The following is an 18211-nucleotide window of genomic DNA, read 5'->3' as shown; positions in this document are numbered from 1 at the left end:
AAAAAAAATGGAAAAAAAAATCCTACGACTATACAGGTTATTCTTTGCCCTGTAGTATTGCCTTTATATCTAAGGAAATCGTGAGGTTTCAGGGAAACTATTAAAAACATTGTAAATATAACACAATAACCTGGATGGACACGTTTATAAACACTTGTTAAATTGAACTTAAGCAAATTACACGATTGTCTGTGTAAAATGCATTACTCTCCACGCCTGTAGAGGCGCTGTGTCGTATAAACCCTTACGGTGATGCAAATCCTAGTGAAAAAGACCCGCTCAGTGGAGTGCAGAGAACTCGATTGGGGACCTTTGAAGGTAATTTACTGTTTACATAACGAAATAATAGTTAAACTAAACATGAACGTGGTTAAGGTCATCAAAACCTAATGTATATATCTGTAACAGGTTCAAAATGGTGCTGGGGCGGATCTTTCATGCCCTGATAAATAACGCTCAGGTGGTGGAGAAGCTCGCGGAGTCTCGAGCCATCAGGCGCGCGGCCCAGATCACGGTCTTCGCCATCACTAAAGCTCAGATCGCCGGGAAAAACGCCTCGAACAAGCTGCTCACATCCCACACTTATCGCCAGATACGCGAGGAGACCTCACAGATTCCCAGGGATGTGGGAGAGTTGGGTCGGAGAGCTTCAAGGCTGCGGGAGACGTTTGTGAAGGAGGTGAAAGAGGGAATGAAGGACGCCAACCGACGGATAAAAGACAAAAAGTGACTGATGAAGCGCTGAATGAGTGTACAGAGAACTCATATACTGTGCCACTTGTGAATATGAGGACAGCGTCATTTAAAGACTCAGACGGGAGTTCTGTGGCCATTAGCAGCTAATAGACTTATTTAAATGAATAGCACTGTAAAGATTGCTTGTATGACCGGGAGTGCCATGTTGTTTGAGAAATAAATGGTTGAAATGAGTGTTTGGGATTCGTTGTCACGTTATTGAAACAAAATATGTTTCCAGATTATAAAATAAAGACAGCTAGTTCAAAGCTACAGTGATTTATTGAGCTCAATTTCAAAAATGTTAAATCAAGGTAGATTATGTAGCTCATTTATGTCTCTATGACACTTCGTCAAAGTTTACACGATGACAAATGACGCTTAAAAAAGGTGTTTTAAAAAAACGGTTGTATTGCATATTTGAGTCACGAACAATGTGTTTAAACGAGTTTCAGTTGTTAAATAACATTTCAAAGTGTTTAAATTCAATTTTGGACTTTTTCTGTCAGGCGGTACAACCAAATAATTGTGTATACTGTAGTTGTAATACCTGACATGGAAACTGTTATCAGCCAACCCATACTTGAAATAAGCAGTTTTTACCAGTATTTGAGAGAGATCTTCAAACCTTTACACTCTGCCACAAGGATCTGGATGATGCATTATCATGTTTTCTGTTATTACCTTGTCAATTCATAATAAAAGAGCCATGTTTGCAGTTGTGCCACCCTGACATTTGACAATATACAAATTCACGGACAAAGGTTTTTCAATTATCTCAACAGCTTTAAAACTACTGATAATAAAAAAATTGTTTATTTGAAATGGTTCAAACCTAAAATAATGCCATTGTATTTAGTTAGATTTTTTGACACCATTTTAAATAGTTTTCTTAGTCTGTTTATTTTTTCGGACAGTTGTACAACATGACATTTTGGGGGTTCAAGATAAAATAGATTAATATTAATTATTTAAATGTACAAACAATTAATGGTTTTATAGAATAAAGGGATATTTGTCATGAATTTATCAGAAAAAATGATAAAAGAAAAAATGCACTTTGACACATATGTGGCCATTTGAATTGAAACTCACATTTTCCATTTTGACTTTTACTCTGAGGCTGCGGTGGATTTCCATAATACATAAAGTCAACAAGGGCTTGTTAGAAGTCTAACTGTGTGTAATGTCAAACATATACAGTAGGCTCTATCAGTGGGGTGAAACCAGGCGCACTTACAGTATCTTAGAAGCTAATGTCTGAAAAGCTTCCGATTCACAAACTGGACAAGTAACTTTCCAATAGTGCAGATACTTTATGAAGCACTGGAACGTTTCACTGTTCTTCCAGATGTACTGCTGTTTACTGAATCTCAGCAGCTCCACATCAGTTCCTGTGCCACTGCTTCAACACTTAAAGGGACAGTGAACTTCCAACCCAATCTCAAGAGAAAACATAACTTTTATGAGGTGATGATATGATTTGAATGAAAACATGATTTTAAGAAGGTCCACCCCTAAACCTGACCGCCAGTGGGGAGTAAGCTGATCATATGAAAACCTGCCAATGATATTTGTAAGACTTTATACGAATTAGCTACCAATTCACAGAAACTGTAAAATAGTTGACAGTGTGTTGTAAAATTGTCATCATTTACGAACCCTCATTTCCATCAAATGTTGGTAACCATTTTGATGACCACAGACTTCCATTGTATGGACCACAGAAGAAATAAAATAAGAGGTTTGAAACAGCATGAGGGCGAATAAATCATACCAAACTAAACTATCCCTTTAATGTGCCATACATGGCCTTGCATTACCATAATCACTACTGTGACAACTTTCAGAAGTGTATGGATGTTTACGTCCTTGCAGATGTAAATATACTCCAGCACTCCATCTGAAGGAAGACTCACACCAGCACTGTGCTGTACGAGAAAGATTTTGTTTTATTGTTCTTGAATTAACCATTCTCTTGTTCGTTGTGATCAATGGAATGAATCAGATCAGTAGGTTATTTACATGTTTCTTTTTCTTTTTTTTGTCCAGTCCCAAAATGTCCCTAAAAAGCAGAGGTGTTGAGGTGGTAGAACAAGCAGTCTTAGTATAGAAAACAATCATGTCGTAGGAAGAGCAGACGGGACCCCTTCTCCGGGACGGGTTTAGAAAAAACAAAAAAAAGGAGGAGTCTCTGTGAAGCTCTTCTTCCAGCTGAGAGGGGGAACGGACAGAGCCTTCTTTTTCCAGCTGATGATGATGATGATGATGATGTTGAAATGGTGGGCAGAGAGGAGGAAGAGACAGAACTAGCCTCAAATATTGTGTCAATAATCGTCTTGGCTCTGTTTTCTCTGCGCTCTCCTCGCTGCCCTGCATCTTGTCGTTCATTTCAGTTTGGGAAAATAAAGGGTGGTAACAGAAAAAGGGGGAAAAAAATATATTCATACTATTTTTTTTTTTAAATATCTTGCTCTAATATACATTTTACAATGTCAAGAAAATAACTCCCATCATAATAGTGCTTAAGTAAAGCTCAATATAGACTTTTATTATAACAAAATAGGCAGTTTATGGAGGGTTAAATATCTGTTAAGATCTCATTGTACAATACATTTCTTCCACATATGCGCTGGCATTTTATTGCCTCTTAAAAATATCAGTTCCTTACAAATGGCGGACTTTCCTAAATGTAAATCAAAGAGTTGAAAACATGTACTCTGTGTAAGACACTGATTGTAGACTCCGGCATTCTAACGGTGGCGGGACATCATCTAAACACAACGGCTCTGAAACGCAGACGATTAGAATGAGGAGAACAACAAGCATGTCAATACAACAGTCGAGGGAGAAAAAGAAGTAAATCAATGATGATCAATGTGCGGAACAGACAACGAGAAAGAAGGGCCGAAGAAACACCTGGTCTTAAAAGCTACAACGTGCAAACTTTTGCCTTTTTGTGTTTCTCTCACCATTCGAATGAATCCGATGCCTGAGACTCTGGCTCCATGTTACCATTTACACAAAAAACAACACAGAAACGAACGGGTCAAACGAAAAGAGACGCGTGTCGGAAAATCCAGATCACTGTCTTTGTCCTTACAAAGTAACCTCCCTTAAACATTAAGGAACTGTCCCGTCTCCAAACCCCTGGTAAACAGATGCCGCTCTGGCGTAGCTTTTGCTCTCTGTAAGCGTGGAAGCAGAGGAGATCTGAGGAGGACAGATCACCTTCTCTTGAAAGTCAGGAGGTGCAGATGTAGGACTGAACAGAGATCCAAGTATGTTGGATTAAGGAATTAATCAGTTGAGTGAACGCTGTCGGTTGGAGAAGCCCGACTTGAGATTATCAAAAAAAAAGAACAACAAAAAAAATGAGAGAATCAATAAATAAATCAGGCAGAGAGAAGGGGACGATAATCTCCTGAAGGCGCTCATAGTTTCTCCTTGGACTGTACCCATATGTATGGCCCAGACTGTTCCTCGATGATCTGCTTGACTTGATCGTAGATCTCTTCCAAGGTGTCGCCCTGAACGATCGCTGCAATGCAGAGAACCATCACAGTGAGGTGACAGCGTAGAGAAACTCATGCATACAGTATAAACTGACAACAGCTGGAATGGTGGAACAGTCATCCAATGAGTCAATTAGTGAGTTTATCTAGGCTTTTTAGTTAGTTAGTCTTACATTTTAGCAGTGGTGCTTTAAAAGGGATGAGAATTCAGAGAGCAGAAGAGTCACATGCCCCTGAAACAAGGGCACTTAAAATGCAACTTCCACAAAACGCTTTTTTTGTAGATTAATTTGTCAACATAAAACCACAAAGTTGTATAATTGAATGATATAATCATCCTCTCACTTTCAACTGCTTTTTTCAGCACATTTCTTAAAATGTGTAAATATTTGCGTGAACAAATTAAACAACTGAGACATGAGCCGTTTCACATCTGCAGTCCTCATGGCATGTTCATGCGGGTGATCACGGGTAAAAGCTCTCTTTAGTGTCCTAAGCTACTGTAACTGTGACCGCCTGTAAGCTGTGATAACAGTAACTGATGGTAAAATGCTCTTTTTGAAATTACATTTCTAAATTCATCTCTTTTGAAGCCCCGCTGCAACCAAATTCATAGCCTGCTGTGAGCAGTGTTCTTGTTATTATGTATAATCCATATGTCTCTGGATTTGTGTGAAGACTACATGTGCATTTACATTTATGCATTTCGCAGACAAGTTGATCCAAAGCAAATTACATTTTATCAGTGTGTATGTTCCCTGCAGGGCTTAAAAAAAAACAAAAAAAACCAATCTGTTCACTCCGAGCAGAATCCGTACTCTAACGTTTCTGTTCATGCGTTCCTTCTGTAACATTAACGTTCCGAAAATGTTTTGATTAGAAAAAATACTGGTTAATAATATATATATATATTATATATATATATATATTATTATTATTATTTAAACTTTTTTTGTCTATACTAAATACAAGAGCTTGAACAGAACTTTATACTATGAGAGACTGTCTTGGCTTCTTCTGGGCTGGATTTCCCGAAACCTTCTTAACGCTACGTCGTTCTTAAGTTATACCTTAAGCTGTACCTTTTCGTTAATACGTGTTTCTCGAAATGTTTCTTAGTTAAGTGAACCTTCTGTAACTCATACGTTCGGAAGGTTGGTGTGGACCACTCTTAGCTTTACCTCATCACTGTAGACAGTTCACTTTGGTTCATAGTGGCCACCACTGCAAAAAGCTTCTTTACATCTCAGTCTATATGAATATTATTCTGAAGTGTTTTCATGCAAAGAATAAAGTTGTCATTACACTGACTGTTGTTAGCTTTTTAATTATATTATCCAAAGGTACATCAGCTGGCAAAGCATTAGTCAGTAAAGGCTAAGGAGTCTATTTAAAAGGAATGATTGCGGTGGGGAGTTTGCTCAAACTATACAGTGAATAGTTGTGCCAAAGGCCTGTGAAAGCACACTGCCAGATCAGCCCTATTTGGATGGTAATCGTTTCTCATGGGGTCGAATGGTATTTTCAATATTTACAGGGAAAGTAGGTTAGTCGTAATTTTATTGCCGTCCGAATCCACGACGTCAGTGTTTTTCTCCCACCACCCAGGTAAAAATCCCCGGCCAAATTACCTACTGTTTTTTGACGAACACCAAGGTCTTGTGGTGATTTAATTGCCGTCCGAATCCACATCTCTAAGTTTACAAGAAAAGATCACTTCAAAATTCACTGTTTAAATCCTTTTTGATCACTTTCGAGCACCGTACTTACGATGTACACTTTTATTACTGAAATGCAGTAAAGTATTTAAAAGAACAATTTTTCATCACAGCTCCACCTCAGCGAACAAAAAGGAGAAAGAGAAAAAAGCGCGTAAACATTTAAAATTGGCCGTTATTGTGGTGGAAATATATCATACAATTTTAAAATATGTAGGCTAGGTTATTATAGGCTATAATAGTTTGGATTATTTTTTTTCTAATATCCCTAATAAATGCAATTTCAACTATTTCTGAAGTGCTTCTTTCATAAAGAACACCGCTTTCTCACATAATGCAGTGAAGCAGTCCCTGCATGAGTGAATCGATATCAACCATTTCAGCACCACCGTCACGGACAGCGCCTGGTAATGTCTCGCGTAAGAAGGTATATCTTAACCAACTTCCTAATGTACGGTTCGGGAAACACACCTAGAAATGGTATACCTTTAGTAAAGTTATACCTTAAGAGTCTTCGTAGCGCGCTAAGAGACAACGTTATCGGGAAATCCAGCCTTGGTTCTTTGAATGAGTACAGCATTTTCTTTATTCAAAAAACACGATATTTGTAAAGGCTTATGTTTTACGTATTTGAGGAACTGAGAAGAGTGTCTTCGTCTGGTATTTGCCGTCTGGTCAAAGCCAACACAGCCAATGCATAGCCCTTCATCTTTTATAACACAGGATTTTGGCCAAATGTGGCCGTTCTAATAACGCACAAAACATTCTCTGAGGAAAAACCTTGCAACTCCATTTGAGCTTGATTTTCATAAAATGTTAACAATATAATGCAAGTGACATAATGTCACAATACTAACTTAAACAACATGGTTTCATTGGTTTGTAAATTATTATTTTTTTTTTTTCTAAGAAGTAGAGGTTCTACACTAACCTGCAATTTTTGAAGGTTTCAAAACACACCACACTGGATATAACCTGACATTAATTTTCACTTAAATGTACAGTAATGCTTCAACAGTTGGTGGCATATCCTTGGAAAAACTCCTGAGATCCAAAAGCTAATGCCAGCGTATTGCCATGGTGACTTACCTACGATGGCTCGACAATTCACTCACATTGGATGTGTCAAAGTCACATTTTGACAACGTTGCATTGGTCGTAATATTTTAATTCATGACTGGTTGACTGCCAAATAAAAATATTAAACAGAATGATAAAATAACATTATTAACCGGTTACAGGTCATTTCAAACTAGCGTTTCTGTTTAGAATGATTAAACTTGATTTCGTTTTCAATTAATTTTCTTGTTAAAATTTCGTTCATTTCCGGTTTTTGTTTTCATTTCTTGAACTGGTTCAGAGCCCTGGTTCCCTGGGAATCAAACCAATGACCTTGCCATTGCTACATATATAGTGTATTGTAATAGCAGAAATGTGAGTTGTGGTAGGCTGTAGTCTTGACGCCTGTATGAGAGACAGACCTGTGAAGTGCTCCATGAACTCCTGTTCTAGCTTCATGGCTCTGTCGTATGTCTTCCTGCCTTGTTCCTCCGTCAGTCTTTTATTCATCTCCCTGAGGACAGAGCAAACAGCATCGCCCTCTAATTACACACTGATGTATTGCATTGCTTGTGGGTTAGTGAGTGATCCAACTTTAAAAAAGGTTTGAGAAATAAATAGATTTGACGGCGCCCCAATGCCTTTGACTGTGAACAGATTACAACATATAATACAATGGAAAATAGGGTAGAGAATAGACATCCCACCCTTTCCTAGTTTGATTTCTTGTCTTTCACTCACATGATGTTCTCCACTGATTTTGGTTTGATGAAAATGGCGATGGGGTAAAGCACAGCCACTTGCAGCCTCTTGATGGCGTTGCCTGATACATCTAGAATGCAGTGTTTGCCCTGAAGAGAGTATCACACACAGTGTTTTCATCTGGTTAGCATTAAGGATGCATGTTAAGCATTAGACTCCTGTGTTGTCAGCAATTGAGCAGGTGTATCGTGCATATTGTGCTTATTTCTCCAGAAATAATGCTAAGCTCCAATTCCTAAATAACATCATATGTAAACATTGACTAATGACATTCAAATACTATTTTCTGTTGCCTGGTAAATGTAATGTATGTACAGTAGACTTGGTGTTGGTAATGACCTCACCTTTTCCGCCACCTCTTTGACAGACTGCACACTGGTTCCATACAGGTGGCTGTTGTACTGGCCCGCCTCGATGAACTTGTGCTCCTGTATATCTCTCTCCATCTGCTCTCTGGACACGACAAAGTGGTAGTCTCTCCCGTCCACCTCGTAATCTCGCTTCGGTCTCGTTGTATCTGAGACAGAGAGGAGCACAAGCTACATTATTATCATTATTATTGTGGGTCTCAGAACACAGCCACCCAGTTTATGCTGTGCAACAATATTCGAAGGCCTTTGAGTTTTATTCTATTAGGAAAAGGATCAGTACAAATATGTTTTAGTCACAATTTCTACCTGATATGATTTTATCAAAAAAAGAAAAAAAAAGAAAGTAAGATGAGAACAATTGGCCTCAATTACTTTTTTGGAAGCTATTGCAGTGCTTCTCAAACTTGTCCGGGGGACCACTGCTCATTTTGGATGTCTCCCTCATCTAAAGCCTGGGACACACCAAGCCGACGTCAAAGAACTAGCGGCGACTAAAGCTGACCGTGTTGTCGCCTCTCGCCGGCTGCGTCTCGGGCAGAAAGCTGCACTTGAACTCACCAAAAGGACTGAAGGCAACTGTAAACTAGCATGTGCGTTCTGCGTCTGCATGTAAGTTAATATCTGCCTATATCAGCAGGTATTTTCGTCAATTCAAAAAAGGGAAACTGAAACTAGGTCTGCAGAAAGGTCTTTGTCTACAAACCGTAAACAAAGCAGTGCTTGCTTACCATTTTAAATATCAATCACTTTCTTCATTCCAGTCGGCTCATGTTATTATAAAAATATTTTGCTTGGGTAAGATGATGTAAAATTATAACAGCCTTCTGTCTGTACCCTATTAACTTCTTTACTCGCTTTCATCACTTTCGCTTTTATTCTTGTGCACGGATTCGTTCACTAAGCTGAACAGCCAATCAAAGTTCTCTCTCTCACTGACGGCCCGACGCCGATTCAACATGCTGAAACCTGATGGCATCCGAATAGAACCAATGGTGCGGAACACACCAAAAAAACTCGGCTGACTGGCGCTCAAAAACAGCCGACGGCCGACCTTCGGCTTGGTGTGTCCCGGCCTTTAAGGAGTGAATGAAAACGAGTAAGTGAATTCGGACACTGAGTGCGTCAGAAGGGCTGCCACTTTTGTGTAGTTTGTGCTTGCTGATTCAAAATCGTTTGACACTTAGCAAACTGGCAGCTCCAGTAGTAATGAAAATGTTTATATTTGCCTCTATTGTGGAAACTATCATGTATAAACCGTAATTAAACAATTTAATAATCCATCAAATGATATGATATTACGCTGTAGCCACATTGGATCAGCGAAATTGGGGATGGATGGATGGATGATTCAGCTGTGAGTGCCATCTTCTGGCGAGACGGTGCATTATGGGAATTCTCTAGCCGTTGAGCGTACATCGGTTGTATGCTCGTTATTGCGGTGCATTGTGGGATTGAATGAGGGCACTCGATAACGTCCACTATGGTGACAGACAGCATTACAAATGGCTGTCCCTTCAAATAGTGCCATAACGTCCACTATGGTGACAGACAGCATTACAAATGGCTGTCCCTTCAAATAGTGCCATATTTCTGTATTCTTAATGCCCGTTTTAATCAAACCGCACCATGAATTGTCAGAGTCCACTCCATTTTGAAGGGAAATTAATTAAATCACAGACATTCCCCAGATTAATAACCTCACAGGGAATAATAATTAACATTACTTACTAGTAGAATTGTATTAAAAAAATTTAATAAAAAGACATCAATGTATTCAAAACTGCTTTTCTCATCTGACAAGCCTGCAAACCATCCTGTAATATCCACTGCAGACACTGTTACGATGTGTCCCTCATCATATTATCTCATCAGCTCATACACACGGTGTACAGAGACTTACGGGGAACACAGGAACCGAATTTGTCAGGGAACTCCGATATCAGGTCATCGTTTACTCTGTCTTTCATCGGACCCAAGATTATCACTGGCCGTGCGTAGTTCACTGTGGAAACACCATTCGTGAAATCAATTACATTTTCCTAATAATAATTGTTCATGTTAAATCGTATGGGTTAATATTGATGTTACAGAGAATCGTAAGCATTTTACCTTCCTGCTGACAGACTGGCTCATAAGAGAGCACATATTCCTCTTGACCACCTGAGAAATACAAAAACATACACACAGTTAAACTTAGAAAAAATATCTCCGTACAATTCATCATGTGGTGTACGGTATCGTTTTTAGACAAACAAATCCAGCCAAGCATATTAAGACACTAAAATCAATGCAATGTTTTCTGCTCATGCATTATAGAGTGGTGCAGGAATGACGTCAGAACCCAAAGACTAATTCGCCGCTGGTTCCTTTGAGATTTTCCTATGGGTTTTTATAATTATAATAATAATAATTTGTTACATTTATATAGCGCTTTTTCTGAGACCTCAAAGCGCTTTACATAGAAGGGGGGAATCTCCTCAACCACCACCAATGTGCAGCATCCACTTGGATGATGCGACGGCAGCCATATTTTGCGCCAGAACGCTCACCACACACCAGCTTACTGGTGGAGAGGAGACAGTGATGAAGCCAATCAGTATATGGGTTTTTTCGATTGAACTGTGGAAAACATGACTTGAATATACTTGGACGTTTTGTTCTACAACATAAAGTACACACGCCCAGAGCAAAAAGGTGAATTTTGAAGCAGTTATGTTAATTTTTGAAAACGCAAGTTTTTATCAAGTAACTAGATAAGACTGCTTGAGGTGTGAGTGTGTGCAGTGCAAGTTGTAGAACAAACGTCAAAGTATCGTCAAGTTATTTTTACCACAGGCTTTATTTTACTCAAAGTGAAAAAAGCCCATTATAAAACCACATCTCGAAGGAACCAGCGGCGAACTGGGTTCTGACGTTATACCTGCACCAGTCTATTATTGAATGTGTGAAATTGCAACAAAAGCTATGCGAGATCCACTCAAGGCCGCTAGAGGTCCTCTACGCCACACAAATGAACAGTGTTAAGGCAATGGAGTCCTCAGTCATGGTTGGTGTGAGACTGTCATAATGATTAAAGTGCAGCTCTTTCTGTGGATCTCAGCAGGCCTGCCTGTGCACTATGAGTTAGAGGCAGAAACGTGCTGTAAATGAATGAACATTGTCCTTAGAATTTGTAAGGGCCTGTGCCATGCTAGTGCTGTTAATTGCATCATACTGTAGTGTACTTAATATATGAAATATTATGCATTTATTCCCTCCCCACAAGAAAGCAATGTGAAACACTGTGAGTTAGTGCAGAATAAACTGGCTGTTTTTGTTAGTTATTCACATGTATGAAAGATCACGAAGAATACTTAAGGAAATCACACAAAGTAAAGCTTCAATGAAGACTTGATTTCACAGGACAAGCTTTTGTACTGCAGGGTTGTGCTGATACAATCAAATACTGATTATACTATTACAACTGGTCAGTGCAGGTCCTGCATTGTATGACATTATTTTCCAGCAAAACAATTATTTATGAATGAATTGCTGTGATGGAGCTTCATTGCACTGTACTGTAGCTATATAATTTACATATCATTGCAAACTACATAAATGCTGAAGAAATGAAAACTTAACATTTACTAAAACATATCAGCATAAAATAAATTGCTACAAAATTTAATATTTATTTATTTACTTGCACTGCTGTTCAAAAGTTTGAGTTTTTAAAATGTGTTTGAAATAAGTCTCTTATGCTCACCAAGGCTGCATTTATTTTATCACAAATATAGTAAAAACTGTAATATTGTGAAATATTACAATTAAAAATAACTGTTTCTTTTATAATACATTTGGCAAAAATGTATTTACTCCTGTGATGTCAAAGCTGAATTTTCAGCATCATTACTCCAGTCTTCAGTGTCACATGCTGTGAAACTGTGATTTTCCGTCCAGGGTTTTTGATAAATAGAAAGATCAAAAGAACAGCATCTATTTGAAATAGATCACTTTTGTAACATTATAAATGTCTTTACAATTAAATGTAATTAACTATTACATAATTTAATACATCCATACTAAATAAAGGAATTCATTTCTTTCAAAAAAGAAAGAAAGAAAAAATCTCAAAGCTTTTGAACGGTGATATAGCAGATCAAGTGGAAATATTGATGAAGCTACGTACAAATTTGAACCAGTGGCCCAGTAAAATTTTTAGAGTGGGCCCTTGCTTGCATACATTTTGTATTATTTATGTTTGCATTCATTAAATTTACCACATTTCATTGGCAATCCCATTATGATGCTGTGACACATATAATCGTGCCTCAAAGTGTCTGGTATCATGCAGTAGCTGGTAATGCACAGTCTGCAGTGCTGATCACAGCGGTGTGTAATATCTTCAGAGTGGCTTTGATATAACACTGTGACTCTGACTGTCTCTGACAGAGAGAGGGCAAGGGCTGGGTAGGGATGGGGGTGCACTGTTGCTATGGAGACTGGCGGAGGGCTCACTGATTGATTTTGGTATTGTATCTGTGTGGCTTGTGGAACATTACCCAGCCTGCCTCACTGCAGTGCTGCTCTGGTGAAGGGGGTGTGCGATGTGAACTCTTGAGAAGTCCAGAATAACACTGCTCGGCGATATATATTTTTTTATATTGTATTATTAAATTGGATCTCCCATACACGTTAATTCACAGCAGAGAGGAAGAGAGAGAGAAGAACAGTGTTAAATGTGAAAGAAAAGCAGACGAGGCCGACGGATGAAGGACACAACGGAAAGAAGAACTTACGGTAACTACTCTCACTATCACTGGCATTAGAGGTGACATGCTCTGAAATCATAACAGAGGGGAATGGATGATGAGAACCAAGAACAGGAGCACATGATGATGCATGAGGTGACTTCACATAAGAGTGGAAGAGCAATCCTGAGTCTCAGCCAAGTGGAGGAGTACAGACACACACACCACTGAGGGACACAGTACACCTTCTGAGAATCGTCAATGTAACTGTGTCCCTCTCCAATTTAAAGACCACATGAAATCAAAACTTTAGTCCATATATGTTATATGTTAATATGTCTCTTAAAAGTTGACAAAGTTAACTAGCCCAGGGGTCTTCAAACTGTGGTCGACGATCCCCAGGGGAATGCAAGCTTGTGCTTTGTAGAAAAGTTCATGGAAAAATAGTTTTAAAATGTTTAATAATAATATCAAATAAAACAAAAGTTAAAAGTACAGAGTTTGTCATTATTACGGGTTCATTCTGCTGTCTAAATGATGGTCAGAAATCATAAGATTAATCACAATTATTATTTTTATTACCAGCCATAGTTTTATGTTTCTTATCAGGTTTATTATACATCTAAAATTAGTGTTAGCATAAAATAGCCTATAAATCTGAATAAAAAAAATAAAAATAAAAAAAACAGTAAACAAATTAATCCTTCTTAGCAGCAAATATTAATCTAAACAACATAAAGGGTATTAAGCACACGCTCACGCAACGTTTGTCTATAAATGTCTTACATGTTTAAAACATTTAAAATATTTACTACCCATTTTGCATACACAGGCACATTTAAAGTTTTGACACAATTTTTTTTTTAATTTCCTTTCTGAAGGTGTCTTTGTACATATTAGTGTGGTTTTATTGAGTTGTGATGTAAACTAAAAGCTACTAAATGACAACCAATGTCCTGATTCAAATCAAAATCCGTCAACGGGGCCATTCTTCAATTGCAGTGACAAGTTACCCCTAATTTGCAACAGTTAAAATAAACTTTAAAAACCAATAAATCATTAAATGTTTGCATTTTTATATTGTGTAGAGGGGAAACAATTTGTGCACTGTTTTAACATGTTTAAACTGGTTCATATTTACTGTGTACATATTTAATCGAATTTGAGAAATTGTGCAACAAAATCTGCATGTTCCCGCCATACAGACGTATCTTGGGATGTAATTGCAAAAAAATTAAATTTTTAGAACAAATAAAATGGCTATATTGTGATTTCGATTTAATTTACCAGGTACAACTTAATTCAATTGTTTAAAAAAAGCAAAAAAAAATTATATTTTTTCATAAAAAGTTGTGTCTCCCAACTTCATCTCAGTGGTGTTACAGTAATGTATGTTGTCCATTTAAGAGAAGGGGGAATTGTAACTGGATTACTTACTATGTGTAAAGGTCATTGAAGGGGTGGCATGGTGAGTTGATTCTCTCTTATTAATTTTCATAAGTTTTGCTAAATTTATAACAATTTCATGCATCACCCTTTATTAGAGTCTGTGATGTTACGCAGATAACTAACAGATTTTTTTTTATTTCTAAATGAATATTTCTTATTAATATTTCTAAAATGTCCCCAGACGTTGAAACCATCATGATTGGAGCAGCCTCCATTTTAGAAAGATCTGTGCTAATCTGTGGTGGTACAGTCTTTCATGGTAACACCGCATGACTCCAGAAATCCACAGACAATACACAAACAGAAATGTTCTATTTAAAAATCATAGAGTTTGCGGTAACACTTTACAATAAGGTCTCATTTGTTAACATTAGTTGTATTAACTAACATTGACATGTTAGTTAATTAACTAACATGTATTAACTAACATGTATTAACTAACATTAACAAACAATGAGCAATACATTTAATACTGTATTACTTAAATACTTACTTATCTTTGTTAATGTTATATAATTAAAATGCAGTCTGCCATTGTTTGTTCATGTAAACTCACAGTGCATTAACTAATGTTAACATACCTTTGATTTTAATAACAAAATTAACATTAACTAAGATTAATAAATGCTGTAGAAGTGAAGTTCATTATTTGTTATGTTAACCAAAGTAGTTAACATGAAACTTTATTGTAAAGTGTTACAGAATTTGCTTTAGGACATTCATAATCGTATAATTTTATCACTCTTGTCAGGTGTGGATACTATCTTTATAGACAGCATAGACCTTGTTCTAAGTCTATGATGTTATATTACGTCTGTGGTGTTACTTCAAAAATATATCTGAAATTTCTTTCATAGCCATTTAATATAATTAAAAGTTTTGAGATCTTAAAGGTTGTATCAGCGATCAGGTCCAAAACAGGCCCAAACATAAATGATCACATTCATCTAATCTTTCCTAACGATCCGCTAGCTGCACCCCACGCGAAAACCTCACAACACCCACCCCCTGTCGGTGATTGGTTGGAACACTATTTATTTTGGTTTTGAGTGATTGGTGAAACCAATTGTTTTTGTGTGCAAATCTCAGAGCCTAGGCTGCCTACAGAGATGCGTTTTTTTGACGGTCTGCTTATGGGGCGGGCAGCTAGCGGATCGTTAGGAAAGATTAGATGAATGTGATCATTTATGTTTGGGCCTGAAATCGCTGATACAACCTTTAAAGTTATAAAGGTACCAAATGTCAGGGTTCTGTCCCTTTAGTTTATTTCTAGGTTTTATGACAGAGCCCCGACACTCCTGTATTGTCTTGTCTTTGTCTGAGCGCGCGGTTTCAAGCGTGCTTGAGGCTTGCGCTCTCTTGTCAGTGTGCCTTGTTTCATGTGCGGGGCGTGGTGTTTGGATTCCGGCACCTCGGTCTAGTTTGGTTTTATGTCGGGATTCAGACATTAATGCTCCTTGTGTTTGTCTTCTGTTGTGTGCGCACGGGATGAGCATTTGCTCTGTTGTGTGAGCGAGTTGTTTGAGCGAGTTCACGCGTTCTGTGTAGCAGTAAAAAACACCAGCTGTGTGCTTTCATGTTGTCATGTTCTGTGTGAATACGTGGCTTATGAGTGTCTCTTTGGCTGTGTGTCCGTGTCTCATTCTGTTTGAGCACATGGCTTGTGATTTAGCCATGTCTGGTGTGAGCTTGTCATGTGTTCCCTTGTGCCATGTGCTCTCCTGTCTATTGTCTTAACTCCGCCCATCTTGTTACCTGATTATTGGTTTATTTGCCCCACCTGTCTTCCCTCGTCACCTGCCTTGTTTGCTCCCTATCTAGGCTGCATCCGAAAACTGATAAATGCTATCTTCGAAGGACACATTCCAAGGTCGGAAGCTATTTTTTTACAGTCTATGGTCGGAAGGCATAAAGGCACGTCTGAATGCAATGTTAGCTTCACTTCTTGTCTCCTGAGATTCCTTCATCTGATCGATTTTTAAAGGCAGCATAGATATGTACTTTGCAGACTTTCTGTCTTTGATATCCCACAATCCTGTGCTTTGCATTCAGTGACAGTTGAGCTAGAAAAATAAAGATGGTGTCTGAAAGTTGCGGCTGGTCATCAGTTTGTGTGTAAATGTACATTTTTTATCAATGTTTTCCACTTATGATGTCATTTCTAGCGAGAAATCACAATTGTAGTCATTAAATATTCACTTAGTTTTCACCGAAGCTCGCTCTATTTTGCTGTGGATCATTAAACCGTGAAGCTGCCTCAGAATTCTGTCCCAAATCAGTTTCGTGAGGTACCTTCATGCGCAAACGCTGCCTACAAAGTCATTGGCTGATAGGGCAGCGAGGCAACAAGTCAGCTGCCTAAGTTTTCGGGTGCAGCCCTATTCTCCTTGTGTTTGCAGTCCTGTGCCAGATCTTGACTGTGCCAGTCAAGTCAAGTTCTGTTTCCCCCCTCAGGGTAGGATTTATTTTATTTATTTTGTAAGATTAATAAAGCCCATTGCTTCTTGCATCTTGAGTCCTAGTCTCATCCCTTCACCCAAACCGGACACCAAAGACCATTTTATAGTTGCACATTTCTACTGCATACTATTGCATATTGCCTATTGCATATTGCATACTGCATACTTCAAATGCATACATAAATGTTTGTGGCACCAGTCTTGATTTAAATTTCTAAAAATAAAAATAAAAATCATTAAGCTTTTATTTTACTAGACATATCATATTAAACCAATTTTAAATATGTAGCAATGCATTTTATTATTTAAAAATAAAACATGATTTTTACAAATTTTGTGTCTTGTTTGCCACCGCAATTGAAGAATGACTCAACACAGAAAAGAAAACCGCACCACACCCGCATTAAATCTGATAATTATTGATTTTCTCAAGTAACACAAGCAATCAAACCAACATTAGTCATTCTGAGTTGATCCATTTAAGAAAAATGTTACCCAACAACACGGTAATAATTAAAAGAAAACAAGCTGAGAACGTGGATCTGTCGCGTTAACAATACAAAACTTTTGCCAACACCATGTGAACAATCTGCCCATAAAGGCTATTTTGAACATACGGGCATAATTGTGGTCCTCTTAGCAGCATGAAAAATAAAACTCTTGTTCAAATTGCGAATTGATTATATACAGAAACGCTCCCTTAATGACTGAAGCTGTCAATCGCTTCAGTTGCAGCGCACAAACGCTGTGCTCAACGCTACAAATTGTGTTGTAATTAGAAACCTTTGACATTCTTTACTCTTTAAACTACAGAGCGTGATAAGCACGAGACTGTTTGAAAGCAGCTGCCTATCAGTGGGTACCGAACGAGTGGAAATAGTCTTGGCTATTGGGCCCACAGTGCACCCGTGCCTATTGCTTCACGACCCGCACCGCAAATGACCACGTAAATGTTATTACACCCGTTACATTAGCAGTTCACCCGTTGGGTACCCGCACCCACGTGCAGGACTCTGCAGTAAACCGTAATTAGATCTTAAAGGTAGGGTAGGTAATCCTGTTCAGAAACACTTTTTTTTATACTGGGTGAAATGGTCCTTCCATCCTGATAGTAGTCAATACATTATGTGTTTAGAAAAAGGAATGAAAAAAATCAGACCTCTGTAGCAGCTGCAGGACAGTAAAAACTCTGACCAATCACTGCCATTCGGTGCGAATGTAAAGAACCAATCAGATGCCTTCATGTCTCGTGCCCGCCCCGAGCCCCACTGCGCGCGCTGCCCTGCGTGCACTCAGAAATATTCAGCTCAAAGCACCTGCATATGCAGTCAGCGAAGGCAAACAAGGCAAAAACTACTTCCTCGGACCCTGCCCGCACTCTTGAACGACCTCCTCTGCTTCGCCCTCAACCCC

General features: G+C 38.3%; 2 protein-coding genes and 1 long non-coding RNA gene across 26 annotated transcripts in view; 2 read left to right on the top strand and 1 right to left on the bottom strand.

Annotated features, from left to right (window-relative positions):
- Nucleotides 1-18211, top strand: part of LOC309501852 — a 109664-nt gene that overhangs the window by 957 nt on the left and 90496 nt on the right. The window lies entirely within an intron of this gene.
- Nucleotides 255-930, top strand: LOC309501844 (protein NCBP2AS2-like). Its single transcript, XM_082174143.1, has 2 exons — nt 255-318; nt 409-930. The coding sequence occupies exon 2, from the start codon at nt 416-418 to the stop codon at nt 728-730; it is 315 nt and encodes a 104-aa protein (XP_082030269.1). The 5' UTR covers nt 255-318; nt 409-415; the 3' UTR covers nt 731-930.
- dlg1b (discs large MAGUK scaffold protein 1b) overlaps nt 2665-18211 on the bottom strand; it is a 127547-nt gene continuing 112000 nt past the window's right edge. For 22 of the 24 annotated variants that reach the window (XM_082173952.1, XM_082173963.1, XM_082173971.1 and 19 more), the window contains 7 exons: nt 12939-12980; nt 10270-10320; nt 10061-10162; nt 8134-8306; nt 7769-7878; nt 7450-7541; nt 2665-4276 (listed from right to left, as the gene is read on the bottom strand). In XM_082173952.1, the coding sequence (XP_082030078.1) occupies nt 4170-4276; nt 7450-7541; nt 7769-7878; nt 8134-8306; nt 10061-10162; nt 10270-10320; nt 12939-12980 (677 nt within the window). In that variant the 3' untranslated portion in view covers nt 2665-4169. The remainder of the gene's footprint in view (nt 4277-7449; nt 7542-7768; nt 7879-8133; nt 8307-10060; nt 10163-10269; nt 10321-12938; nt 12981-18211) is intronic. The other 2 variants (XM_082173973.1, XM_082173965.1) reach the window with 1 other exon arrangement.

This window comes from Leuciscus leuciscus, assembly GCF_965113295.1.
Source record: "Leuciscus leuciscus genome assembly, chromosome: 6".
Classification (NCBI taxonomy): Eukaryota; Metazoa; Chordata; class Actinopteri; order Cypriniformes; family Leuciscidae; genus Leuciscus; species Leuciscus leuciscus.
This window is presented reverse-complemented; position numbering and strand designations above follow the sequence as displayed.

What these genes read in the sequence shown, in the direction of transcription:
- LOC309501844 (XM_082174143.1), top strand. Translation starts at nt 416, where the DNA reads ATGGTGCTGGGGCGGATCTTTCATGCCCTGATAAATAACGCTCAGGTG.